Genomic DNA, 23,565 nt, shown 5'->3' with positions numbered 1-23,565 from the left:
ACCAATACTATCTACTTATATACAAATGTATGTCCAACTCGACTCTCCTATTCCTGAAAAATAAGTCGATTGGAAAAATAAGTTCAATGATGAAAATTATTTTTTCGTCAATAAAGGATATTTAGTCCATGCTGTGAAAAAAATGGAAATATTTACAAAGATTTGAGAAGTTGGAAAACAGCATAATGCTCATGAGATAATAACACCTTCGAAGTCTTTTTCCTTTATGTAGCTCTCGCTTGTACGTCAAGACTCACAGAAATCGAACTGTCCACTTTATTTTTTTCTTGCTACGTAAATTTAACGTACACTCCCCCACCACCACTCCCTAGCTCAATGTTCTTTCAATTTCATAACCAAGCTGTAATCTCAAATTCCTCAATTTTCTTTGATTAGATAAGTATCATTTGTGGACCAAGCTTTCATAGTGAAATGAATGTGTTTCCTGGATTTGGTGGCTGGATCAATCAGAACAATCAACAGCCCCCAAAGGTTAGTTTCATTTCCATCAACCAGAGAACCCAAAAAGTCAATCTATATAAACTACTTATATCGGTTAATTGTAGGGCGAGTCCAAGAGATCTGAGAACGTTAAATCTAACTCGAATACGGATATGGATACTAATAATACCGAAGATGATGAGGAGATTAAGCAACTAAATCTTTGGAGTGATGCAGAGAAGAAGCATCCATGGTATGATCCCCCTCCAAAAGTGAAGGTAATAATAGCAAATCAGCTAACAAAATCTCAATACTTTTAGATTTAAGAATAAGAGTAGAGATGAAAGGTCTATAAAAAATTTCTATTTTTGCGTTTGAAGGTGACAATGAAAAAGGGTCTTTGCCATATGAACATAGAATTGACATTAGGAGTGCCTCCTGATGGAGCATACGAACTTTTCATCAATCCAACCAACATACCATTCTTTGTTATAGACAAGTCAGGGCGACAACTTCTGGTTTTCTTCCTATCATTGTATGATTCAAATGTGGTATTAATTATAGCAATACTTGAGAGTGTGATTTGTTTCTTATAAAGGCAAACAAATCAAGAAAGATTTTGAAGAAAGATGGACCTAGGCAGACCGTGAAGGTGAAGAAAGCTGTGGCATGGGACTTCCTTTGGTTCTCTGGATCTCTCCCCATTAATTTAATTGTCAACGAAAACAAAAAAGACCTTGAAGTAAGAAGCTTCTCTACACCCCTAAAACTAATGAACGTTTTGTCTTGTATTGGTGAAACTTAACTTGGGTTTCTCTTTCTTATTGTCAACAGGTAAAATATAAGAAAGAAAAAATGATGTTCATGAAAGTGTTCGAAGGTAGCTGGAAAATAGAACCACTATATGTAGATGCAGATCGCTTATGCAAGAACATGAAACCTAAGAGTCGAGAAGAATACAAAAAATGTAGTGGCGGACAAGGAAAAATTGCACCAAAAGTGACTATGGACCAATATTTTCAGCCATATCCTCTTTTAAATCTGCCGCCGTTTTCTTGGTATATTCGTAACATCACCATCAAGACCACCAAAACTCTGCTCAAAATGCTTCAAGATAGGGCCACCATACTGCGAGAGATACCGTATACTTAGGAGTTAGAACAAACTCGATGGTCTTTGTATATTCTATCACGTTCCATCCTATTTCCATAGTCCAGTCCATGCCATACATGATGACATGCGTTGCATGCGGGTCAAATAAATCAAAGATTACTTCATTTCCTACTAAATTTGAACTTTGTGACATACGAATATTTAAGCTAACTTTGTGCTTACCATTAAATCAGAGAAATGTATTCTTATATTTTTGGAATCTCATATTTTTGCTCGTCTGACCTCAATCTGCAACACTAATAGACAAAGTTCAATGTGTGGAACAAATGAATAACTGTCCTCCTAATTCTGACGGATATGCATTAAAGGATCTTTATTTCATGGTATAAAAAAATGGAAAAGTTCTCACGAGATAATACCTACGGTGCCTTCTTTCTATATTAGTTTTTGCCTGTACGTCAAGAACTCACAAAATCCGAGCTGCCCACTTCATTTCGCGGTAGGTAAACATAACGTACACTACCCCCATCACTAACCTCTCGATATTTTCTCGATTCCATAAACAAGTTTCAATCTCATATTCCTCAAACTATAATATATACAAGAATGGACAGTCATTAGCTCTTGTTCTGATTAGGTAAGTATCGTTCATGGACTAAAAATTTCAGAGAGAAATGAGTGTAATTCTGGATTAGTGGCTGGATTTAATCAAAATATGCAACAGTCTCCTAAGGTCAGTTTCATTTCCATCAATCAAAGAGCCCAAAAGTCAAATATAAGCTAAATTATATGGTTAATATATCTTATTAAATGTCATGGACTAAATATAGAAATTAGAGTATATATGTATATGTTTGTTGTTGTAGGCCGAGTTCAAGAAATCTGAGAATAATAGATCTAAGTCAGTGTCAGAGATGAATACTAATAATGTCGACGATGAGGTGATGGAGCAAGGAAAACTTTGGAGAGATGCAGAGAAGAAATATCCATGGTATGATGCCCCTCCTAAAGTCAAGGTAAGACCAAATTGCTAACAATATTTTCTCTCTTATTAGAGGAATTACTTGAGTTATAAGATAAAGATCCCAAAAAATTTCTTATAATTTTTATGGTTGAAGGTGACAACAAAAAAGGGTCTTTGCCATATGTACATAGAATTGACATTTGGATTGCCTCCACGATCAGTCTTCGAGCTTTTCACTAATCCAGACAACTTACCACTCGTCAGTGACAAGTCTTGGCGCCAACTTCTGGTTTTCTTTTTCTCATATCATTGTGTGAATTAAATGTGGTATATGCATATTATTCTTACATAGCAAGACTTGGAAGTGTACTCTTTTTTGTTTTATGAAGGTAAACAAAAAAAGGAAGGTTTTGAAGAGGGATGGACCAAGGCAGATAGTGGAGGTAGATAAAGTTGTGGCCTGGGATTTCCTGTGGTGGTCTGGAGGTATGCCGATAAATATAAATGCGGTTGAAAATGAGAAAGATCTTAGGGTAAGAAGCTTCTCTGTATCCTTCGCAAAAATCAATGTTTTTGTTTTGTATTGTTGAAACTTAACTTGGGTTTCTCTTGCATGTTGTGGATAGGGAAAATATAAGAAACAGAAAATGAAGTTCATGAAAGTGTTCGAGGGTAGCTATAAAGTGGAGCCAATTTATGTAGATTTCGAGCGCTTGTGCAATCAGAAGGAGCCAAAGAGTCCAGAAGAATACAAAAAATGTAGCGGTGGGCAAGGAAAGATTGCATCAAAAGTGACAATGGACCAAATATTTTCAGCCATATCCTATTTTTAATTTGCCGCCGTTCTTGGTACATTCGTAGGACCACCATCAAGACCACCACGACTCTGCTCAAAATGCTTCAAGATATGGGTGCCAAGATGCGAGTAGACCCGTACGAAAGTTCTAATTAGCACAAGGGTGAATTAGGAGATTTGTTCCTAATTGTTACGGTTGTCTTTGTCGTCGTTTCTAGATTTAGTTTTCGTATGTGTATATAAAGTTTGGATATACTTTTCTTCGTTTTTTAGTTTGTATAAAATCTATACCAAAATGACTATAATGTTTGTCTCTATGTAAATCAATAAATTTATATGAAAAATGTAATGATATGCTCTACATCAGGTTTCTTCGAATTCAACACAAAATTGTACATTAATAAAAATGGGGGCCAAATCCATATTATGCCATTTTGGCACAATTCTGAAACGTTGGTCAATTTGTAATTCCTCGTTTCCAAGTTTCCAACGCAAGAATTATATATGGTTATACGGTTTTGTATCTCTATTTCGGTTTATGGTATTAAAGTTGCTATTTTATTTTTTCCTAGCTAAGGTAGGTCTCGTCTGTACGTAAATAACTCACGAGAATTGAGCTGCCCGCTGCATTGTTTGGCCGTACGTAAAACTTAACGTACACCATTCTCTCAAAATTGCAGACATTTTAGCTAAATATTCTTCAAATCATATTATATACAATTGCATTGTCATTATCATTTGTGGACTATATAAAATTTGATAGAGAAATAATGGGTGTATTTCCTGCGTTTGGAGCATGGATCAATCAGAATTCTCAACAGCCTCTTGAGGTCAAATCAATTAAAAAAAATATTATTACCCCATCGTATAAACTAAATCATATATGATTCTCTTTGTTATTGTAGGAAGATCCCAAGAGCTCTGAGCATGTTGAATCTAAGTCGGCATCAGAGATGGATAATGGTCCTGCTAAGATGAAAAAATACTATGACGAAGATGAGTGGGAGAGGCAAGATAAACTTTGGACAGCTGCAGAGAAGAAGCATCCATGGAAAGATGCCCCTCCTAAGGTTAAGGTAGTAATAGCAAAATCAGCTAACAAAATCTCAAGAACATTTTAAGGAATTTGTAGAATTCAAAATAAGATTGACAAAACACCTTTTTTTTGTTTGATTGAAGGTGACAACAAAAAAGGGTATATGCCATATGCACATAGAATTGACATTGGGGTTGCCTCCTGATGGAGTCTTCGAACTTTTCACTAATCCACATAACGGACCAAACACCGAACCACTTCTGGTTTTATTTCTTATCATTGAATGATTCAAATGTGGTATTAATTGTAGCAATACTTGAAAGTGTACTCTTTTTGTTAATTATGAAGAAAAGCAAATCAAGAAAGGTTTTGAAGGACGATGGACCGAGGCAGATCGCGAAGGTGAAGAAAGCTGTGGCCTGGAACTTCAGTGGGAGGTCTATTGCTATCCCCATAAGTCTAATTGTCGATGAAAACAGAAGAGATCTTACAGTAAGAAGCTTCTCTATAACCCCTAACAATAATCAAGATCTTTTGTTTTGTATAGGCAAAATTTAACTTCGGTTTTTCTTGCTTATTGTGGACAGGCGAAATATAAAAAAGAGAAAATGATGTTCATGAAAGTATTCGAGGGTAGCTATAAAGTGGAGCCTGTATACGTAGATTCAGTACGCTTATGCAAGAACAAGAAGCCGAAGAGTGTAGATGAATACAAGAAATGTAGTGGCGGACAAGGAAAGATTGCATCGAAAGTGACAATGGACCAATATTTTCAGCCATATCCTCCTTTTAATCTACCGCCATTTTCTTGGTTCATTCGTGATATCACCATCAAGAATACCAAGAGTGTGCTAGAGAGACTTCAAAGTTGGAGTTTCAGTATTCGAAATCCGGGTGTAATCATGTCAACCAACAAACATGGAAAAACAGAAGTTTCTCCTAAACAGTAATCGGAAAGTCATTTTTGATTTCGAGTGCTTAGAAGTTAGAATCAATCTTATAAAAGTCGATTATTTACTATCAAAAACACATTGCAGTAACATAATTATTTACGATCAATGCCATTAACCATTTAAGTTTTTGGAACATATTGATGAAACAAAAATTAATTTCTTTTATTATATTTTTGGGAGAGAGATAGTAAAAAATATAATCGCTCATGTCTTTTTCCATATTATTATTTTGCAAGATATTGATGCTAGAATTTAGAATATTTTGGCACAAAGCCAAAAATAGAATTTTCATCTTGCTTCCATATAAAAAATGAATAAATCTTCTTAATAAGCTTGTATTTCAATTTTCAAAACAAAAGTTGTATTTCTATGAAACATAAAATAAGGTAGAGCGAACCCGCAATTTCTCTTCATCTCTTAGTAGCAATGGCTCGAACTCGAAGGGAGCCGGGTTCGAGCAACTCTCCAACGATGCAACGGCGATGAGAAAGCGTTTTGAGGTCGTTTTCTTATCAATAGGGAATGGATTGGTGTGTTATTCCGTTTGGGAATCTATCAAGTTAGTACAATACGAGAAACTTCCAAGTTCCTAGAGTACCATGAAATGATACCATGTCGCAAACCCTTCAATGAATGAATTCATATGAAAAGTTTGTGTTTAGTTTGTTTAATGCTTTGAATTAACAAAGATCTATGGTTGTCATGTTAACGTAAACATAACGCGAAAGATATGTTTATGGTGTTGAAGTTCCTAGATCACGTTCATATTACTATACTAAATTACTAATTATGCGGAGTTACACCAAAAGGGATCACATAGAAAAAAATGAGAAGGAGCGTAATCCGCAAACTTATCAAACCTTTGATCTCCTCTTTCCTCAGGTAGGTCTCTCCTATACGTCAATCACTCACGAGAATTGAGCTGCCCACTTCATTTTTTAGCCGTGCGTAAAACTTAACGTACATCATTCTCTCAAGATTATAGCTAAGATTCTTTAAACCATATCATATACAAGCTCTATAGCTAAGATTCTTTAAACCATATCATATACAAGCTTTGTATCATCATTTTCTATTGTCGACAATTCGTAATTTAGCTTGTGGACTAATCTTTCAAATAAAAATGGTATTTACTGGATTTGGTGGCTGGGTCAGTCAAAACAATAAACAGCCTCGAAAGGTCAGTTTCATTTCCATAAATCAGAAAAAATCCATTAATGTAGAAACTAGATTATGATTATGTGTGTTGTTGTAGGCCAAGCCCAAAAAAACTGAAAATGTTGAATCTAAGTCAGAGTCAGAAATGGTGGATAATAATAATAACCATGATAAGATGAAGAAATATTATGACGAAGATGAGAGGAAGAAACAAGATCAAGTTTGGATAGATGCAGAGAAGATGCATCCATGGAATGATGCCCCTCCAAAGGTGAAGGTAATGATAACAAATCATCAAACATATATAATCGCACTACTTAGATTTGTTTGCCTTTAAAGGAATAAGAATAAATATCTTACTATTTTTTTAATATATTTTTGATGTTTGTAGGTGACAACAAAAAATGGTCTTTGTCATATGAACATAGAATTGACATTGGGATTTTCTCCAGATAAAGTCTTCGGATTTTTTACTAATCCATCCAACGGACCATTTTTTCTCTCCCCACCTCTTTTTTCTTATCATTCATTGTATTATTCAGATGTGGTATTAATTGTAGCAAGACTTGAGAGTGTACTCTATTTTTTTTTATGAAGGAAAGCAAATCAAGAAAGGTTTTAATGGAGGATGGACCGAGGCAGATCGCGAAGGTGAAGAAAACCGTGGACTGGAAATTCCTTGGGTCGTCTTTTGCTGTCCCCATAAGTCTAATTGTCGATGAAAACAGAAAAGATCTTACAGTAAGAAGTTTCTCTATACCCCCTCACAATAATCAAAACTTTTTGTTTTGTATTGGTGTGACACTTAACTCCGGTTTCTCTTGGTGACTGTCGACAGGCAAAATATAAGAAAAAGAAAATGATCTTGATGAAAGTTTTCGAAGGTAGCTATAGAGTGGAGCCACTATATGTAGATTCAGAACGCTTGTGCAATAACATGGAGCCGAAGAGTCCGGCAGAATACAAAAGATGTAGCGGTGGACAAGGAAGGATTGCATCAAAGGTGACAATGAACCAATACTTTAAGCCATATCCTCCTTTTAATCTGCCGCCACTATCTTGGTACATTCGAAAGGTCACCATCAAGAACACCAAAACTGCGCTGAAAACACTTCAAACTTGGGGTATAAACCTTCGAAATCCAGGTGCAGTGACTTCAACAGACAAATATGGAAACGTAACAATATCACCAAGAAAAAAAAGAAAAACAACAAACATTGAAAACACTAGGCTAAATGAATATACATAGATATAGTAGCATGTTGTAAATTTAATATATTCTTCCACATATAAATTTCCTAATTTCATATTTACAAATTATGTTCTATTCCCTCATTTCATTTTATACACTTGCTCTTTATTAGACTTAATCTATTCTATCACGTCATGCGCGCCATGCATGGTGACATTGTGTGGCTGTGTGCAGATCCACCTAAACATTTTACACACAAAAATTTTACTTGTACATTAAATAGTATTTCTAGTTATAGGCCTCTATCTTTTTCAAAATAAACACTGTCCATAATCTGCTAATTGGCCCATTAATTACATATCTTAAGTCCATGATACTTGGATATCAAGTCTTCGGGCACCTTTTCCAATTAAAGAAAACAATAATAAAATTGTTGTATTCGTATTTGTTGTTTATTCAACACCGACAAAAAAAAGTTCTAGTTCAACAAAGACATTAGCAGATTTTGACTTTGCGCATTTACTTTTTCATAAAAATAAACTAAAACTATACGGATAATATAAACTAGAGAAGCTTGGAAGTGGGAAAAAATAAATAAAAGATCAATTCTTGGATATGAATTGCAAACCAGAGTCGATATTTGATTTTGTGGTAGAGGAGACACAGGTCAGAGTTTCACAGGTTCGATTGCTACAAATGAAACACAAGTTGTGTAAGCAATGTCCGGCCGATTTTACGCACATGCTTTAACGTCGAAAGAGAGAACTCACGAGAATGGAACTTGTCCCAGATTTTTAGTTCTAGGTGCGTAAGGTACACTCAATCTCCACCTAACTGATTCTTGTTATTATTACCATTAAGCATCAATTTCATTTATAACCTTTGATTAATCAAACCTTTCTCTATGTGTTTTTCCCTCAAACCACATCGTTGACTTGGATCTCTCATTGTCATCTTGTTCTGTTTTTGTGACCTAATTTTACAGAAACAAAATGGGTGTATCTGAAATTTCAAGATCAGAGGAGAAGAGCGGTATAGGTTTCGTTAAATTGTTTGAAAATAACGTTGTGTTTCCTGGATTTTTGGTATGGATGAATCAAACAATTCAAGAGCCTCTTAAGGTCAAACTTTCATTTCCATCTCAAGAACCCCTCAAGAAGCTTATTTAAAATATAGAAATTTAGTTAGATTATGATTCTTGTTGTTGTTGTAGGCTGAGTTCAAAAGATTAAGGAATGTGAAAGAGCTAAGTTTGAAGTCAGTGTCAAAGATAGAGACTGCTTATGAGGAGCATAGAGATGAAGAGAAGTTAGAGAAGCAATTACAAGCTTGGAGAGATAATCCCTCATGGATAGATCAGCCTCCTAAAGTGGTGGTAAGATTAGAACCAAAAATAAATTTAAACTTAGATTTGGTAGAATTTAGAAAAAAAAATATGATTCTTCAAATTTTCTTGTTTGCAGGTGAAATCACAAAATGGTTTGTTTTGCCATTTAAACATTGAAGCAGACGTAGGATTGCCTCCTGAATTAGTATACAACATTTTCACTCATCCAGACAACAAAAGATACTTCAAAAACATCAAGGTGCTTGTGCATGGTCTTGTTTTGTTTGATTTGAATTGAGTATTACAGCAAATATTTGAGATATAGGTCTTAATCCTAAATAGGAAAACATATCAAGAAAAGTTTTGATCGACGAAGGGCCAAAGCAGACCGTGGAAGTGAAGCAAGCCGCGGCCTGGAAGTTCCTTTGGTGGGATGGAACTTGTCCTATACATCTCATTGTCGAAGAAAACCGGAAAAATCTCACTGTAAGATATATTTTCTACCGCAAGAATCAATCCTTTTACTCTATCTTCACAAACTCAAATTGTTTTTTTATCTTGAGGCCAGTCAAAATATAAGCAAGAGACAACAATGTTCATGAAAGTGTTTGAGGGTTGTTGGAAAGTGGAGCCATTGTTTATAGACGAACATTTGTGTGACCGCTCAAAGCCAAAATCTCAAAAAGATTACCATAGCTGTAGCAACGGACGAGGAAGGATCGGATCAAAGGTGACAATGGATCAAATGTTTCAGCCTTCAGCTCTTCTTACTCCCCCGCCACTTTCTTGGTACATACGTGGGATCACCATTAAAACCACAGAGAGTATGATCGAAGATCTTTTCGCTGAAGCTACTAGACTTCGGGGAGGAAAAGGAGGAGGCTATATTGATGATCAAGGAGAAAACAATGTGGTAACCGAAAAGAGCAAAGCTGATGACATTAAGGAAAGATGGAGATCACATAGGAGAAGTAAACGGAGGAGATTTACAACTGCTAGGTCAATGTAATTGAAGAGACTGTGATTCTAGAATTTCTTGATTATTCTGGAGATTTGTAATGTTCAAGCTCTTTACAAGTTTCCCAAAAGGGATCCTCTGTTTTTACCACTAACGGAAACTACACCTTCCAATAGAAAAAAAAAATGCATCAAATCTCTCATATAGTTCCTTCCACGTTTTGATTGAAGCTTGTCCTATATACGTGTGTGATCTTCTATTGATTTTTTTCTTCTCACCTTTCACACGTGTGGAACTTCTCTGCAAGTAATAGAAGAAGAAAAAAAAGGTCAATAATATTCCAGAAAGTCAAAGACATTTCTTAATATTCAATATGTAACAAAAGCAAATGAATGGACTGAAACATTGCATGAGTTGGATCAACAATCAACACACGTCTAAAGGTATATAATCTGATGTGGTGTTTGACAATTAAAAAGGTCACTTTTCATATATATACCCAAATAAAAGTTTAACAATCCTTGCTCCATAAGTAAGAATAAGAACTTCCACTTTACATTAAATTGATTAGTTGAGAATAAATAAAGACTCTTGCTTACCTCATGTTTTTTTTTTTTTTTTTAATTCGTGACCTTGTTTCTGTTTTTGTGATTCTTGATTATCTCAGCCAAAAGATTATCTCCAGCCACTTCTCTCATCTTCCTTACCAATTGGTCTCTCCTAATCTTCCGTTTCTGCAAAATAAACCCACATTGAATCTTAACCAACGAACTTCAAGAATAATAGAACAGAACATACAGTAAGGAAACTGGATTACATACCCGAAAATCATCGTAAGTTCGGATGATCAAGTTCATTCTTGAAGGATCCATTGATGTAGACAACATTGACATCAAGGAAGCAAAACTAACCCACGGCGAGCTTGGTCTCGAAGCAAAACCACCTCTACTCACTGAAAAAAATACACCAACCAATCCTTTAGCACTATGTAATCACCAATACCAAGAGACCTTAAAGAAAGAAAGTGTTTATAACCTCTCAGTCTAGGAGACCTAAAACTGACGATATAACTCGGAAGAATACACGAATTCATGTTACAACTCCAAATCACATAGTTTCTAGGATTGTGTAAATCATCCACACCAGAATCAAACTCAGCAGAACTCGGATACGATTGTTTAGAGCCGGAGATGATTATCTCAGGTTTCCCTAAGATTACACGGCATAACAGAAGATATCGTAAACCTTCTTCATCTTGCTCTGTAGCTGAAGCCCTGCAAAAATAGCTTTCACTGTTACATCATCACCACCACACACAATAAGAAAAACAAACCTAGTTAAACTCATGTTGATTATAAATCAAAATCAATTCAAAATTTCTCAGAAACTAGCTATAATCCGAGTTATTAGCTCAAAATTACGACGAAAATCAGTAGAGAGATCTCAGGCTTACGCAAGTAGAGAACACTTGGAAGGAACCAAATGGATTCCAATTCCATGAGAACCACCATCATTTTCAAATTTTCCAACATCACGATTGCTAAATCCGTAAGAGATGATTCTTTGAATCTCATCTCTAGAACCAGCGTACCAACCATATTTCACATTAGCATCTCCGCCGTGTTTCCTCGCAACAGCGTCAGTGAAAATCCTAAACGCCAAAAACTTGGCTCTCGTCGTGATTCCTCGTTCCGAAGAGTTTTTACTAATCGTAACGATCGTCGTGTCGCTAGAAACAACACCCATTCCCGAGAGTAAACACGTCTTGATAACGTCGTGCTCTGGGTTTCCTTCGCCGAGAAGGATCAGTGAAGAGGAAGAGAAAGAAGATCCGGCGTGAGAAACAGAAGAATCAGCATCGTCGGAGATTGAATCGAATATTTCGCCATTATCAAGGTTGGTGACGGACGTTTGGTCCTCAATTTCGACCTGCGCCGCCATTATCACCCCCAAAAAAGAAAAAACAGAGTCTAGAAGAAAGTGCGAGAGAGAAAGAGAAGTATTCTTGGGGAGAAGGAAAAAAAAAAAGTGGAGAATGAAGAAGAAAGCAAGTGTTCTTTTTTTTTACAGGTGAAAGAAAAAGGGTCAGAATCGTCGTTCTCCGTATAAACGGTTTTTGTTAAGCGGTGCCGTTACTTTTCTGCTTGCACGACAAGATTTTTGTTTTCTTCTTAAATGACTATATTACCCCTATACTAAGATCACGTTACTTGCCACGCTAAGGAAATTATGGCTTGGCGTTGTTGTTATCATTTTTAACGACGTGTCATCTAATTGAGGATTAGTTTGTTTTTAAGCTTATAGATTGAAAACAAAATATCTTCGTAATGAACATTTACGATATGGAAAATTAATATAAATACATGGTTGAATTTGATTGGAGAAGAAGAAAAAGAAAGATAGGATGATCAGATAAATATAGCAATTTTAGGTATTAAATTTGGTAAATGTGATAGGTGTTCCATTTAAAGCTATGCCTTGCTCGGGTGGCTAAAGTTTTGTTTTACTTCTTTGATAGGAAAAATATCATAAAATCGGAACAGTAGTACACGCCCTTGATAAAGGTCCATCTATTCCATTGTAATGGGCTTTATTATCATGTCCTTAATAAAGGCCCATCTAGATTTCACATCATCGTGGTAGAAAGTTCTTCAATGAGATTACCCGGGTCGGGTCGCAAAAGGTCCGATTAAACTTTAAAAGATTTCGTTGAATTTACGCGGTAACCCGAGAATCAAGGTGTGTCGTCCCAAAAGAAACAATACGATGAGGAAAAAAAAAAAAAACAGAGACGACGACGACGTGCCTTCGACTATTATCATCATCATCATCTATGATCATGGCGATTTTTTGTTAGATTCGTTTTTATTTTATTTTTCCTGGGAAAAGGAAAGTTTGAGGGAGAGAGAAGAGACCTTTAGAAATTAAAGTCTGTACATTTTCTCCTCTCTCTCCACCTTGTTTCTCAAGGTCCTGGGAATTTTATAAACCCTAGTTTTTGCCTTAGAAAAAATCCATCATTAAATTAAATTAAACTAAGCTAGTTTTTTCCTTAGAAAAAAAAAAATGTCAGACTTAGGCGAGTCGCCGAGTTCTTCACCACCAGCACCACCAGCTGATACCGCTCCTCCACCAGAGACTCCATCAGAAAACTCAGCTCTTCCACCTGTTGATTCCTCTCCTCCTAGTCCACCAGCTGATTCATCATCAACACCGCCGCTGTCAGAACCATCCACTCCTCCTCCAGATTCACAGCTTCCTCCTTTACCTTCGATTCTTCCTCCGCTAACAGATTCTCCACCTCCACCTTCCGATTCTTCTCCACCCGTTGATTCAACCCCTTCTCCGCCGCCACCGACGTCAAACGAATCTCCTTCTCCTCCAGAAGATTCCGAAACACCACCTGCTCCACCAAATGAATCCAATGACAACAACCCTCCTCCGTCTCAAGATCTTCAATCGCCTCCTCCATCGTCGCCGTCGCCGAATGTAGGACCCACAAACCCGGAATCACCACCGTTACAATCTCCTCCAGCTCCACCAGCATCAGATCCTACAAATTCACCGCCAGCTTCACCATTAGACCCTACCAATCCTCCCCCAATACAACCATCAGGACCAGCCACTTCTCCTCCGGCTAATCCCAACGCTCCGCCGAGCCCATTCCCCACAGTACCACCCAAAACTCCTTCTAGTGGACCTGTGGTGTCTCCATCTCTCACATCCCCTAGTAAAGGAACTCCTACTCCAAACCAAGGCAATGGAGATGGCGGTGGCGGTGGTGGCGGCTATCAAGGGAAGACTATGGTTGGTATGGCTGTAGCCGGTTTCGCAATCATGGCGCTTATAGGCGTTGTGTTCTTAGTGAGAAGAAAGAAAAAGAGAAACATTGATAGCTATAATCACTCACAGTACTTGCCACATCCCAATTTCTCTGTTAAATCAGGTTTAAAAATCTCACCTTTATCTCTCTCTGATCATCTTCTATGTGCTTGAATCATCTCTCTGACTATCTTTGCTTTTGATGTAGATGGATTCTTATACGGTCAAGATCCAGGTAAAGGATACTCCTCTGGTCCTAATGGTTCAATGTATAACAATTCACAGCAACAACAATCCTCTATGGGAAACAGTTATGGTACAGCTGGTGGTGGTTATCCTCATCATCAAATGCAATCAAGTGGCACACCTGACTCTGCTATACTCGGAAGTGGCCAGACTCATTTCAGTTACGAAGAGCTTGCTGAGATAACACAAGGCTTTGCTCGCAAAAACATTCTTGGAGAAGGCGGATTTGGATGTGTCTATAAAGGTACATTGCAGGATGGTAAAGTTGTTGCGGTTAAGCAGCTTAAAGCTGGAAGTGGACAAGGTGACCGTGAATTCAAAGCAGAGGTTGAGATCATCAGCCGCGTTCATCATCGCCATTTGGTCTCTCTGGTTGGTTACTGCATTTCAGACCAGCATAGATTGCTTATCTATGAGTATGTTTCTAATCAAACCTTGGAGCATCATTTGCATGGTGAGTGACTTGTTACCATTTTCGTTATAGATAAGACTTTTTTTTAGCTTTACGTGTTAGACTGACTCGCTTTACGCTTTAGGAAAGGGTTTGCCAGTTTTAGAGTGGTCTAAGAGAGTCCGGATCGCTATAGGATCAGCCAAAGGGTTGGCATATCTTCACGAAGACTGTAAGTAATGCCTTCACATTTTCTTAGTTGTGTGCTTTGGTTATGCACTTCATAGTTTAAACAGAAGCCAAAAATCATATCCTTGTTTTATTTTACAGGTCATCCGAAAATCATTCACAGAGATATAAAGTCAGCAAATATTCTTCTAGATGATGAATATGAAGCTCAGGCAATAATGAAATCCTCCTTTTCGTTAAATCTATCTTATGACTGTAAAGTTTTAGTTAATGAGACTTGTTCTGTTTTTTGGATGTTTAGGTTGCTGATTTTGGACTTGCTAGACTCAATGATACAACACAAACTCATGTTTCAACTCGGGTTATGGGAACCTTCGGGTAAGCAAACATTCATCACAAACTCTACTCCAAAACTGGACCTTATTGATCCAATGCCTGATGAAAAGTTTGTTATATATGGCTTGAGGCAACAAATTGGATCAAACCTGAATCTTTATTGATCGTATGGCTGCATGACATGTTTTGTGTTAAGGTACCTAGCGCCGGAATATGCATCAAGTGGAAAATTGACTGATAGATCCGATGTATTCTCATTCGGGGTTGTTCTCTTAGAGCTTGTAACTGGACGGAAACCAGTTGACCAGACTCAGCCTCTAGGAGAAGAGAGTTTGGTTGAATGGGTAAGAATCCAACTTTCAAACATTCTTCAATAATAGTAAGATTGGCCCTAGTATACTTATATAGTACTTATAAATGAACTCACAGGCGCGCCCGCTGCTTCTCAAAGCCATTGAGACCGGAGATTTAAGCGAACTGATTGATACACGGCTTGAAAAGCGTTATGTGGAGCATGAAGTCTTCAGAATGATCGAGACAGCCGCTGCATGTGTTAGACATTCTGGTCCAAAACGCCCACGCATGGTTCAGGTAATTCTGACTAACCAAAAGTCCAAAGCTCCCATATATAGTAACAAGTGATTTCTCACATCTGAAAACTTATCTACTCTTCGAAATAAGGTTGTGAGAGCATTGGACTGCGACGGAGACTCGGGAGATATTAGCAACGGAATCAAAATTGGGCAAAGCACAACTTATGACTCAGGGCAATACAATGAAGACATTATGAAATTCAGGAAAATGGCGTTTGGTGGTGATAACAGCGTAGAGTCAGGATTGTACAGTGGAAACTACTCTGCCAAAAGCTCTTCAGATTTCTCAGGGAATGAATCTGAGACTCGGCCTTTCAACAACCGACGGTTCTGATCATACAATAGGTGAAAGTAACAGATACCTCTGCCTCCTCGTTCTAAAGCCATTCTTTTCGTATATTACATTTATTGGTAGGTGCCTTTAGTTTTTGCCCTCTAATGGCGAAGTTCCCTCAGAAAAAAGAAAGAAATAGAACCTAGATAAGTTGTGAAAGAGTTATTTGTATCTCCGTTCTGTGTTCTTAATTTTTGTTTGAGTGAAGAGGATAGTGAAGAACTCTGTATTCTGATAAAAAACGTTCTTCTTATAAATTTGTTGATTCTTTAACCATGATTCTTACAAAATATACTCAGAAATATTATGGATTTTATTTAGTACCTTTGATATGTAGAGAGACGACTTTATACATCACACCAAGAGACTAATAAGAAGTTTGATAGCTTCAGCACTAAGTTCCATACCCATAAGAAGAATCAACCAGAAAAGAAAAAAAGCACAAAAGAAATGAAAGTGAGGAAGTAATAAAGACATATCAAGTGATTTGTTCTTAAACAAATTAAGATCATTAGTGTCCTGGTCGGAACTCGAAGGAAGGACCTCCACGTCTGATCTCTCCTTTAGAATGATGATCTCCATTTTCCGGTAGCTTGAACCTCACTGCATGTTTGATATTCGGTGGAGGTGGTCCTCCTCCGCCTCCGCCTTCGCGGCCTCTTTCACCTCTCTTGTTATCAAACCCGAATTCTATGTCCTCTCCTCCGTCTCTTCCAGAAGGTTTCTCAATTGGTTCAGGCCGTTTCATATCGAAACCAAAATCCATATCACCTCTCTCCCTCGGCTCACGCTCCACAGGCCGAATCTCACGGCTCTTCTTGGAAGAAGCTTTCTCATGCTTCGGATGCTTGCTATGTTGCTGCTTAGCCGCGCGGCTTTCACGGTTACATAGCCTTCCAAAGACACAAGCAAGAGCCGACAAGACAAAGATCACGGCTAGGACTATGAAGACCGTCCCAAAGTTTCCGCTTGAGCCAGAGGAAGAAGAAGGTTTTGTAGAAGGGTCTGGATACTGTTTATTGTAAGCGTTTGGATACACAACAATAGGCTGTTGCATTTGTTGTACTCCTTGATCTCCCATTTTCTCTTCTAGGTTTTGGTTTTTTGTTTGGTTCTTAAAGATAAATCAAGACGTGTTATAAGAAGATGTTGGAGTTGTGAGATTTTAATTTTTGTGGAGTTCCTTGAGTAGAGATCAAGGAGGGTTACTCAGAAGGTACTTGTGAAACAAGAAATGTGAATATGCTTCATTCCATGTGAGATTAGGGGTAATGCATTATTAGTAGAATTTTTGGTTTGAAGAAGTTACTATTTAATATTGTATCATACAAAAGCGACAGGTAATGCAAGGAATAAAAGACTAATGCGTCTGAAACCAAGATTTTTAAAATTGAGAGAACATTCTTTGTTGTTTTTCTTTCTTTTCTTTTTATAAAGAAAGAACACTAAAGATATTCTTTGTGATGTGTAAGTGCAAGGAAGAGAGTTGAACTTTGGAACAAAAATCTGGAATAAAGTGGGATTTTGTACAATTTACTCTTTCCCAATAAAATTCAAAAGATTTATGGAGTGGGCTTTACCAATCATTGACTCCTTTATATTCCCATTACTCACTGTTTTACACACAATACGTTCTAATTATATGGTTTAAAGTTCATTGACAAAAAATAAAAAAATTGGTTTAAAGTTTTAAACAACGTAGGGATAGGGATTAGTAAATAGTAACGCACATTTTTGTGTTCTTTTCATGCCATTTTTGTTTTCTTTCACTAAACTGTGTCTCTTTAAATAGTTGAATGTTACCTGTGGTTGATTTTGATTTATCTTTTTTTTCCCTTCACTAAATTGTGCCTTCTATCTACAGTATCTATATCAACGCTAGCCGCAAAGGATTTTTTTTCTTTTAAGAAAATCTTTCATTCCCTCACTAATCCTAGTGGGCTTATAGGTCCATTAACATTCCTCATGTAGCTCTTGCTTGTACGTCAAGAAAGAAGTCACAAGAATTGAGCTTCCTAGTTTTTTTTTTCTCTGCCGTAAGTAAACGTACCCTACACACTTCACCTTCGCTTATTATTTCAGTTTCTTACTATATTTTGTCTAAATCTTAATCCAACTTTTATCTACGGTCCCTGAAACCATCTCTTTGTCTTTTGGCATATTTCCCTCCTTAAGTCAACTATCTCTTTGTCTCTATATCATCTTTCTCTCGGACACTCTCTTTGGATCGTCATTTTCTCTCTATCGACTAAATTTTAAGAGTGGAATGGGTATATTTCCTGGATTTGGTGGCTTGATCAACCATAACACTCAAGAGCCTCCTAAGGTCAGTTTCATTTCCATCAATATGAGAACTCTAGGAAGTTAAATATAAGTACGAATACAATATCGGTCAATTTTAGAGATTATTAGATAATGCATAATTATATATGTTTGTTGTTGTAGGCTGAGAATGTGAAATCTAAGTCAAGGTCAGAAATAAAAAATACTGATCACGAAGAGAGAAATGAGATGAAGGAGCAACTAAAACTTTGGAGACATGCAGAGAAGAAAGAACAATGGGAAGATGTCCCTGCTAAGGTGAAGGTGGAAACAGAAGATGGTCTTTGCCATGTGGACATGGTATTTACATTAGGATTGCCTCCTCAAGCAGCCTACGACGTTTTGACTAATCCCGACAACCAATCATACTCAAGAATAATTAACCAACGCCACGAACTTCTGGTTTTTCTTTTATGTTCTTATCATTGTATGATTCAAATGAGTATAAGAGTATTATTATATTAACAATTTTTGAGAATGTGATATTTTTTTCTTACGAAGGATAACGTATCAAGAAATGTGTTGACGGATAATGGATCGAGCCAGACGGTGGAGGCAGAGAAAGCTGTGGCCTGGAAGTTTCTTTCATGGTCGGGAACTATCCCGATAAGTCTAGATTTCGTCGAAAACCGTAAGAATCTTTCTGTAAGGAACTTATTTCTATCTATCAAGAGAATATAATCAATCTTTTTGTTCATTATTAATTATTGGAAAAATTAATCTCGTGCTTGTTGTCGTAGGCAGTATATATGAAAAGGAAAATGATGTTCATGAAAAGTTTTGAGGGTAGTTGGAAAGTGGAGCCAATATACGTAGATTCAAAACGTTTGTGCAAGCAAATGAAGCCAAAAAGTCGAGAAGAATACCATAAATGTAGTGGTGGACAAGGAAAGATTGCGTCGAAGGTGAAAATGAACCAGACCTTTCAGCCTTCTTTTCCTTTTAATCTGCCACCGCTTTCTTGGTACATCCGTGATATCACCATCAAGATTACTAAGGCTCTGATACAAGATCTTCAAGATATGGGCGCCAAGCTCCGAGGCGTTTGAAATGCCCTCAAACATTCGATAGGTTTCTAAATCACTATAGTATAAATCCGAAGAGGACAAATACTAATCTTTATAATCACTTCATTCATCTTAACAAGTGTATTCTTTATACCGAATAAAAAAAATGAGTATCGTGTTAAATGTTAATATTAACAAGTAAATATTGGGAAAAAAAAACTGTATTATTTTAGCATCTTTTGAAGGGACATCTGCAAAATAAAAATCTAAACCTATAGTCGTTTCAACTAAAAAAATCTGATTAAATTTGAACTGGTAATTAAGCATATTCTAAAAATGAAAAGTAAAAAACACCTAAAGCTATTAATTCGCAAACATATGTGTAAAGTAAACGTGATTCGCAAACATTTTTAAATCTGTTATACTCAAATTTTAATCAAACGTTTTTTTAGAAACCCTCACAATTATTTATGAAACTGCTACATTTTGGATTTGAGTTTTGCAATTTTCTCTCATATGATATTAAAAGGTCAATGAACATATTTTTTAACACCAGTCAAAAATAGTTTGGGAAAATTCACGTGGACTATACATACTTTTCATTCTTCTTGTAATTACGGATATAAGTTCATGAACTCGGATTTCACGTAGGACACAGCAGAAACATTCCTCATGTACCTGTCGCTTGTACGACAAGAAAGAAGTCACGAGACATGAGCTGCCCTGTTTCTCCTTTTTTTTTATGGTAACGTATGGTACAATCCACCTTCGGTATTCTCTCAATTTCATATTACATTTTTGTCTAAATCTGAATCCATCTTTTTTATCTAAGGTCCCTGAAACCTTAAATTGTGCCGTTGACTTCTTTTCCTCTGTAAGTCAACTCTCTGTTTGTCTCTACATACATCCATCCATCTATCTTTGGATCGTCATTTTCTCTTTGTGGACTAAAGTTTAAGAGAGAACATGGGTGTATTTCCTGGATTTGGTAGCTGGATCAATCAAAACACTCAACAGCTTCCTCACAAGGTCAGTTTCATTTCCATCAATTATACAACCCGAGAACTCAAAACAAATAAACAATCAATAGATAATGATTATGTTTGTTGTTGTAGGCAGAGTCCGAGAGATCTGAGAATGCGAAATTTAAGTCAAAGTCAGAGACAAACACTCATGAGGCGAGAGATGAAATGAAACAGCAATTAAAACTTTGGAGAGATACAGAGAAGAAGGAACAATGGAATGATGCTCCTCCTAATGTGAAGGTAAAGACCAAATCAGTTAAAATAAATAAAAATCAGCTAACAAAGACAATATTTTTGATTCTTTGCCTTTCAAAATGGTATATAGAATTAAGAATAAAGATCTTTTCTTTTGTAATGTTTGAAGGTGGAAAGAAGAAATGATCTAGAATGGGGTATGTCAACTATAGAAATGCAATTTACATTAGGATTGCCTCCTCAAGCAGCTTACAACGTTTTAACTAATCCAGACAACCAACCATACTTCAGAATCATCAAAGGACGCCAACTTTTGGTTTCTTCTTTTAACTTATCATTTCATTGATTCAAATAAAATAATGATAACAAGATTTGAGAGTGTGTCATAGTTTTCTTCTTATGAAAGGAAAACATATCAAGAAAAGTTGTGTCGCCGGATACCGGGAAAGGGCAGCTTGTGGACACCAAGAAAGCTGTGGCCTGGAACTTCCTTTGGTTATCTGGAACTATCCCGATAATTGCAAATTTTATCGAACACCGACAAGTCCTTACCGTAAAAACTTCCCTCATGAGAATCAATCCATTTTTTTCAATCTTGGAAAAGATTTAATTTGGGTTTCTCTTGCTTATTTTTGACAGGTACAATATACGGTAAAGAATAAGATGTTCATAAACATGTTTGTCAGTATAAAGTGGAGCCGCTATACGTAGATTCAGAACGCTTGTGCAAACAAAAGAAGCCGAAGAGTACAGAAGAATACGAAAGATGTAGCCGCGGACAAGGAAGGATTGGGTCGAAAGTGACATTGGACCAGATGTTTAAGCCTTCTTTTATTTTTAATCTGCCACCGATTTCTTGGTACGTTCGTCGGATAACCATCAAGACCATGAAAACTCTGATCGAAGATCTTCAAATTACAAGTGCCATGATCCGAGGTATTTGAAACGTCCCAAATCCGCTACAAATTGATAGAACATCAAATAAAGTTATAAAATCACTTTTTATAAATTTAAATAGCAGAATATTACATATGACTTTAGAAGTGTATGTTCTTATGGTCACTTTATAACATCAAATTAAATGTATAGAAAATGTTTCTAACCAATAGTTCTTAATTAGACGATTATACATAGTCAATTTGTGTCTTTTCATATTTTTTAATATCATATATTTGCATATGGTGTGTGGTATACACTTTTTTTTTGTTTTAATACTTTTTCTTAATAAATATGAAAACAGAACATTTAAAACAAAACAAAAAATGAAAATAGAACATTGTGTAAAATATGTCTAACGAAGTTAAAACATAGAGGAAACGATCATGCAAGATTCTTCTTGATTCCTTCTATAATCTTTGGCGCAATCGTCATATATGACTTCTCGCTCGGGTGGGCAAAATCCCAAAACACATACTGAGATGCATCAGGGCACGGAACCGGCGATGTCGGCATACAACAACATCCATCAGCCACATCAATGAACCCTATAATAGCCATCAACGAAGAAGAATAACATATTATATTTTTGACGTATATATCTAATTTTTCATTAAGTTAGGCCATTACCTGAAGCCCGAGGATTGTTGATGAGATTAAGGAGAGGATTATACATGTCTACATAGACAAATTTGGCGCCGGGAAGTATTGTGTGAAGATTGTTAAGTTTTGCAGATAATTTTTGGTTGAATATAGCAGCCACTTGATTTATAGGGACTAAGCATATATTCCCAAAATTTCCACCTGTATGTCTTGCTCCTGGCAAGCAACCTAACGGAAGTGTTCCAAGAACCGCAAACTTTCTTGCACCCATTGCATATAGACTCTTCAAATAACCAAAAAACAAAATTAATAGATTTCGAAAAAGACCAATCATACAATTATGTTTTATCACAAATATTTTAAAATAGTGTACCTTTAAAAGATTATCAGTCCAAGTGACCAAAAGATCAGTGTAGGTTGAAACAGTATATTGTGCCATTAGAGTAGGATAGGTGATTGCAAGATCGTTATTTCCAGCTGAGATTAGATAAACAGCGTTTGATATAATCGCGTTTACTTTTCTTTTATCTCGTACGACGCCGTTTAGTTTCATGATATATTCTTTGAAATCTTTCACCTGATCAGGCACCCATATAACTCCCTATACATCAACAAGAGAACATATTATAAAAGATAATCAAGAATGATTACAATGTAAACTCTAAGCAACACAAGTAATTTTTACTTGTGATCTGGCAGTGCGTTCATCAAGTCCAGATCCACCGGATGCAAAACAAACACCGGTTGGAAGATCATTCTTCGAAAGGTTGGGATCGCGGTAAGCGGGTAAGAGTTTTTTTACATTCAAACCTTCGGCTGCACAAAAAAGACTAATATCAAATCATAAATATTAGGTAAATCAGTAACATTATATAGTTGTGTCGAGGTGTATAAAGATATAGTAGATGTTAACGTTGATAGATATACCAATCATATCCGAGAAAACTCTTCCATTTCCAAATCTTCCAGTAGCTTTTCCGCCTATAAAATTTCTACCATACGGAAAGAAATTGCATTTGGAAAGAGTGTTTAGATTGTTGTTATTGCCGGTATCGAGTATCGAGTCTCCGAAAGCGAAAAGTGCTGAAACTGCTACACTTCCTGAAAATTGCTGCGCATAACCAACAAAAAACAAGCAAACAGAAGACAATGCCATTAGCATTGTAGAAAGTAAAGAAAAATTCATGTTTTTTGGTGTCTATGTATATATTGATGAATATTTGTATATCAAATGAAAAGCTGCTATAGTCGACGTCAAAGAAGCTAGTATTTATATACGACTAGTTCGGAAAAGTTGTACATCCAAAATCAACGGGATCTTTATTTTTTAATAATTGGTATCTTGTTTAATTTTGGAAAACAAATCAAATCCAATGAATTAATCTTTGATAATTTGAAGTGATTTGAGTGACTTTAGGTGAGATTATAGGGAATTTTCTTAGTTTAAAATTCAAACATATAAATCTCATGGTTTTAGGTGAGATTTGAGGAAATTTTAGTGACAAATTTCCTAATTCACCAAAATTCACCAAAATCATCTCAAAACTTATTAAAACTCCAATCACTCTAAATTCCTTCTTCAATAAACTCAAATCTTCTGTTTCTGTTTCTGTTTCTTTTATTTTCCT

General features: G+C 36.3%; 11 protein-coding genes across 22 annotated transcripts; 8 read left to right on the top strand and 3 right to left on the bottom strand.

Annotated features, from left to right (window-relative positions):
- The first annotated feature begins 305 nt into the window (after positions 1 to 305).
- AT1G23600 (OBP32pep protein, putative (Domain of unknown function DUF220)) lies at positions 306 to 1,813 on the top strand. Of its 2 annotated transcripts, NM_102209.4 has the most exons (5): positions 306 to 492; positions 567 to 719; positions 822 to 959; positions 1,040 to 1,183; positions 1,276 to 1,813. In NM_102209.4, the coding sequence occupies exons 1-5, from the start codon at positions 433 to 435 to the stop codon at positions 1,591 to 1,593; spliced, it is 813 nt and encodes a 270-aa protein (NP_173773.1). In that variant the 5' UTR covers positions 306 to 432; the 3' UTR covers positions 1,594 to 1,813. The 2 variants fall into 2 exon arrangements, with proteins under 2 accessions (NP_173773.1, NP_001077589.1); NM_001084120.2 differs by lacking the exon at positions 822 to 959 and having other exon boundaries at positions 1,276 to 1,787.
- A 332-nt stretch (positions 1,814 to 2,145) lies between these two features.
- Positions 2,146 to 3,666, top strand: AT1G23590 (OBP32pep protein, putative (Domain of unknown function DUF220)). Of its 2 annotated transcripts, NM_102208.2 has the most exons (5): positions 2,146 to 2,287; positions 2,421 to 2,570; positions 2,673 to 2,807; positions 2,908 to 3,051; positions 3,145 to 3,666. In NM_102208.2, the coding sequence occupies exons 1-5, from the start codon at positions 2,270 to 2,272 to the stop codon at positions 3,349 to 3,351; spliced, it is 654 nt and encodes a 217-aa protein (NP_564199.1). In that variant the 5' UTR covers positions 2,146 to 2,269; the 3' UTR covers positions 3,352 to 3,666. The 2 variants fall into 2 exon arrangements, with proteins under 2 accessions (NP_564199.1, NP_001077588.1); NM_001084119.1 differs by having other exon boundaries at positions 2,146 to 2,570.
- Positions 3,667 to 3,985: 319 nt separating this feature from the next.
- AT1G23580 (transmembrane protein, putative (Domain of unknown function DUF220)) lies at positions 3,986 to 5,345 on the top strand. The gene is made up of 4 exons (NM_001332610.1): positions 3,986 to 4,144; positions 4,220 to 4,390; positions 4,494 to 4,842; positions 4,938 to 5,345. The coding sequence occupies exons 3-4, from the start codon at positions 4,555 to 4,557 to the stop codon at positions 5,298 to 5,300; spliced, it is 651 nt and encodes a 216-aa protein (NP_001319069.1). The 5' UTR covers positions 3,986 to 4,144; positions 4,220 to 4,390; positions 4,494 to 4,554; the 3' UTR covers positions 5,301 to 5,345.
- A 938-nt stretch (positions 5,346 to 6,283) lies between these two features.
- Positions 6,284 to 7,985, top strand: AT1G23570 (hypothetical protein (DUF220)). Of its 3 annotated transcripts, none has more exons than NM_001084118.3 (4): positions 6,284 to 6,483; positions 6,559 to 6,738; positions 7,059 to 7,202; positions 7,300 to 7,985. In NM_001084118.3, exons 1-4 carry the CDS (start codon positions 6,427 to 6,429, stop codon positions 7,708 to 7,710), a joined length of 792 nt encoding a protein of 263 aa, NP_001077587.1. In that variant the 5' UTR covers positions 6,284 to 6,426; the 3' UTR covers positions 7,711 to 7,985. The 3 variants fall into 3 exon arrangements, with proteins under 3 accessions (NP_001077587.1, NP_001117340.1, NP_564198.3); NM_001123868.2 differs by having other exon boundaries at positions 6,853 to 7,202; NM_102206.4 differs by having other exon boundaries at positions 6,330 to 6,483; positions 6,559 to 6,732; positions 7,300 to 7,825.
- Positions 7,986 to 8,171: 186 nt separating this feature from the next.
- AT1G23560 (OBP32pep, putative (DUF220)) lies at positions 8,172 to 10,176 on the top strand (the record flags this gene model as incomplete). Of its 2 annotated transcripts, NM_001332609.1 has the most annotated exons (6): positions 8,172 to 8,466; positions 8,639 to 8,774; positions 8,867 to 9,028; positions 9,117 to 9,239; positions 9,323 to 9,466; positions 9,549 to 9,989. In NM_001332609.1, exons 2-6 carry the CDS (start codon positions 8,646 to 8,648, stop codon positions 9,987 to 9,989), a joined length of 999 nt encoding a protein of 332 aa, NP_001320352.1. In that variant the 5' UTR covers positions 8,172 to 8,466; positions 8,639 to 8,645. The 2 variants fall into 2 exon arrangements, with proteins under 2 accessions (NP_001320352.1, NP_564197.1); NM_102205.1 differs by lacking the exon at positions 8,172 to 8,466 and having other exon boundaries at positions 8,529 to 8,774; positions 9,549 to 10,176.
- SRO2 (uncharacterized protein) lies at positions 10,000 to 12,063 on the bottom strand. Its single transcript, NM_102204.3, has 5 exons — positions 11,392 to 12,063; positions 10,974 to 11,212; positions 10,760 to 10,890; positions 10,538 to 10,672; positions 10,000 to 10,238 (listed from the first exon to the last, which is right to left on the bottom strand). The coding sequence occupies exons 1-4, from the start codon at positions 11,877 to 11,879 to the stop codon at positions 10,559 to 10,561; spliced, it is 972 nt and encodes a 323-aa protein (NP_173769.1). The 5' UTR covers positions 11,880 to 12,063; the 3' UTR covers positions 10,000 to 10,238; positions 10,538 to 10,558.
- A 659-nt stretch (positions 12,064 to 12,722) lies between these two features.
- Positions 12,723 to 15,964, top strand: PERK12 (Protein kinase superfamily protein; the record flags this gene model as incomplete). Of its 2 annotated transcripts, NM_102203.3 has the most annotated exons (8): positions 13,005 to 13,884; positions 13,969 to 14,460; positions 14,543 to 14,629; positions 14,728 to 14,798; positions 14,888 to 14,964; positions 15,119 to 15,266; positions 15,352 to 15,513; positions 15,604 to 15,964. In NM_102203.3, the coding sequence occupies 8 exons, from the start codon at positions 13,005 to 13,007 to the stop codon at positions 15,847 to 15,849; spliced, it is 2,163 nt and encodes a 720-aa protein (NP_173768.2). In that variant the 3' UTR covers positions 15,850 to 15,964. The 2 variants fall into 2 exon arrangements, with proteins under 2 accessions (NP_001320243.1, NP_173768.2); NM_001332608.1 differs by lacking the exons at positions 15,119 to 15,266; positions 15,352 to 15,513; positions 15,604 to 15,964 and having other exon boundaries at positions 12,723 to 13,884; positions 14,888 to 14,999.
- Positions 15,965 to 16,057: 93 nt separating this feature from the next.
- AT1G23530 (uncharacterized protein) lies at positions 16,058 to 17,196 on the bottom strand. The gene has a single exon (NM_102202.4). It carries the CDS (start codon positions 16,928 to 16,930, stop codon positions 16,361 to 16,363), a length of 570 nt encoding a protein of 189 aa, NP_173767.1. The 5' UTR covers positions 16,931 to 17,196; the 3' UTR covers positions 16,058 to 16,360.
- A 755-nt stretch (positions 17,197 to 17,951) lies between these two features.
- AT1G23520 (hypothetical protein (DUF220)) lies at positions 17,952 to 19,367 on the top strand. Of its 4 annotated transcripts, none has more exons than NM_001332607.1 (4): positions 17,952 to 18,175; positions 18,295 to 18,573; positions 18,673 to 18,802; positions 18,916 to 19,367. In NM_001332607.1, the coding sequence occupies exons 1-4, from the start codon at positions 18,116 to 18,118 to the stop codon at positions 19,218 to 19,220; spliced, it is 774 nt and encodes a 257-aa protein (NP_001323392.1). In that variant the 5' UTR covers positions 17,952 to 18,115; the 3' UTR covers positions 19,221 to 19,367. The 4 variants fall into 4 exon arrangements, with proteins under 4 accessions (NP_001323392.1, NP_001185072.1, NP_173766.1 ...); NM_001198143.1 differs by having other exon boundaries at positions 18,912 to 19,367; NM_102201.2 differs by having other exon boundaries at positions 18,673 to 18,816; positions 18,912 to 19,367.
- A 627-nt stretch (positions 19,368 to 19,994) lies between these two features.
- On the top strand, positions 19,995 to 21,403 carry AT1G23510 (OBP32pep protein). Of its 3 annotated transcripts, none has more exons than NM_102200.3 (5): positions 19,995 to 20,207; positions 20,294 to 20,443; positions 20,568 to 20,714; positions 20,805 to 20,951; positions 21,038 to 21,342. In NM_102200.3, the coding sequence occupies exons 1-5, from the start codon at positions 20,145 to 20,147 to the stop codon at positions 21,107 to 21,109; spliced, it is 579 nt and encodes a 192-aa protein (NP_564196.3). In that variant the 5' UTR covers positions 19,995 to 20,144; the 3' UTR covers positions 21,110 to 21,342. The 3 variants fall into 3 exon arrangements, with proteins under 3 accessions (NP_564196.3, NP_001321557.1, NP_973898.2); NM_001332605.1 differs by having other exon boundaries at positions 20,025 to 20,207; positions 20,298 to 20,443; NM_202169.3 differs by having other exon boundaries at positions 20,048 to 20,443; positions 21,038 to 21,403.
- Positions 21,404 to 21,718: 315 nt separating this feature from the next.
- On the bottom strand, positions 21,719 to 23,123 carry AT1G23500 (GDSL-like Lipase/Acylhydrolase superfamily protein; the record flags this gene model as incomplete). The annotated part of the gene is made up of 5 exons (NM_102199.1): positions 21,719 to 21,882; positions 21,965 to 22,220; positions 22,311 to 22,538; positions 22,623 to 22,753; positions 22,865 to 23,123. 5 exons carry the CDS (start codon positions 23,121 to 23,123, stop codon positions 21,719 to 21,721), a joined length of 1,038 nt encoding a protein of 345 aa, NP_173764.1.
- Positions 23,124 to 23,565: the final 442 nt, after the last annotated feature.

Source organism: Arabidopsis thaliana (genome assembly GCF_000001735.4).
Source record: "Arabidopsis thaliana chromosome 1 sequence".
Classification (NCBI taxonomy): domain Eukaryota; kingdom Viridiplantae; phylum Streptophyta; class Magnoliopsida; order Brassicales; family Brassicaceae; genus Arabidopsis; species Arabidopsis thaliana.
Note: the sequence above shows the minus strand (reverse complement) of the source record. Positions and strands in the feature narration are given on the sequence as shown.

What these genes read in the sequence shown, in the direction of transcription:
- AT1G23570 (NM_001084118.3), top strand. Translation starts at nt 6,427, where the DNA reads ATGGTATTTACTGGATTTGGTGGCTGGGTCAGTCAAAACAATAAACAG. An exon ending in ACAATAAACAGCCTCGAAAG is followed by an intron (nt 6,484 to 6,558) that starts GTCAGTTTCATT and finishes GTGTTGTTGTAG; the next exon opens with GCCAAGCCCAAAAAAACTGA. An exon ending in ATGCCCCTCCAAAGGTGAAG is followed by an intron (nt 6,739 to 7,058) that starts GTAATGATAACA and finishes TTTTTTATGAAG; the next exon opens with GAAAGCAAATCAAGAAAGGT.
- AT1G23520 (NM_102201.2), top strand. Translation starts at nt 18,116, where the DNA reads ATGGGTATATTTCCTGGATTTGGTGGCTTGATCAACCATAACACTCAA. An exon ending in ACACTCAAGAGCCTCCTAAG is followed by an intron (nt 18,176 to 18,294) that starts GTCAGTTTCATT and finishes TTGTTGTTGTAG; the next exon opens with GCTGAGAATGTGAAATCTAA. An exon ending in ACCAACGCCACGAACTTCTG is followed by an intron (nt 18,574 to 18,672) that starts GTTTTTCTTTTA and finishes TTTCTTACGAAG; the next exon opens with GATAACGTATCAAGAAATGT.
- AT1G23580 (NM_001332610.1), top strand. Translation starts at nt 4,555, where the DNA reads ATGGAGTCTTCGAACTTTTCACTAATCCACATAACGGACCAAACACCG. An exon ending in AAAACAGAAGAGATCTTACA is followed by an intron (nt 4,843 to 4,937) that starts GTAAGAAGCTTC and finishes TATTGTGGACAG; the next exon opens with GCGAAATATAAAAAAGAGAA.
- AT1G23530 (NM_102202.4), bottom strand. Translation starts at nt 16,930, where the DNA reads ATGGGAGATCAAGGAGTACAACAAATGCAACAGCCTATTGTTGTGTAT.
- AT1G23590 (NM_102208.2), top strand. An exon ending in ATGCCCCTCCTAAAGTCAAG is followed by an intron (nt 2,571 to 2,672) that starts GTAAGACCAAAT and finishes TTATGGTTGAAG; the next exon opens with GTGACAACAAAAAAGGGTCT. An exon ending in AAAATGAGAAAGATCTTAGG is followed by an intron (nt 3,052 to 3,144) that starts GTAAGAAGCTTC and finishes TGTTGTGGATAG; the next exon opens with GGAAAATATAAGAAACAGAA.
- SRO2 (NM_102204.3), bottom strand. Translation starts at nt 11,879, where the DNA reads ATGGCGGCGCAGGTCGAAATTGAGGACCAAACGTCCGTCACCAACCTT. An exon ending in TCCAAGTGTTCTCTACTTGC is followed by an intron (nt 11,213 to 11,391) that starts GTAAGCCTGAGA and finishes CTATTTTTGCAG; the next exon opens with GGCTTCAGCTACAGAGCAAG. An exon ending in GAACTTACGATGATTTTCGG is followed by an intron (nt 10,673 to 10,759) that starts GTATGTAATCCA and finishes TTTATTTTGCAG; the next exon opens with AAACGGAAGATTAGGAGAGA.
- AT1G23510 (NM_102200.3), top strand. Translation starts at nt 20,145, where the DNA reads ATGGGTGTATTTCCTGGATTTGGTAGCTGGATCAATCAAAACACTCAA. An exon ending in ATGCTCCTCCTAATGTGAAG is followed by an intron (nt 20,444 to 20,567) that starts GTAAAGACCAAA and finishes TAATGTTTGAAG; the next exon opens with GTGGAAAGAAGAAATGATCT. An exon ending in AACACCGACAAGTCCTTACC is followed by an intron (nt 20,952 to 21,037) that starts GTAAAAACTTCC and finishes TATTTTTGACAG; the next exon opens with GTACAATATACGGTAAAGAA.
- AT1G23600 (NM_102209.4), top strand. Translation starts at nt 433, where the DNA reads ATGAATGTGTTTCCTGGATTTGGTGGCTGGATCAATCAGAACAATCAA. An exon ending in ACAATCAACAGCCCCCAAAG is followed by an intron (nt 493 to 566) that starts GTTAGTTTCATT and finishes GGTTAATTGTAG; the next exon opens with GGCGAGTCCAAGAGATCTGA. An exon ending in ATCCCCCTCCAAAAGTGAAG is followed by an intron (nt 720 to 821) that starts GTAATAATAGCA and finishes TTGCGTTTGAAG; the next exon opens with GTGACAATGAAAAAGGGTCT.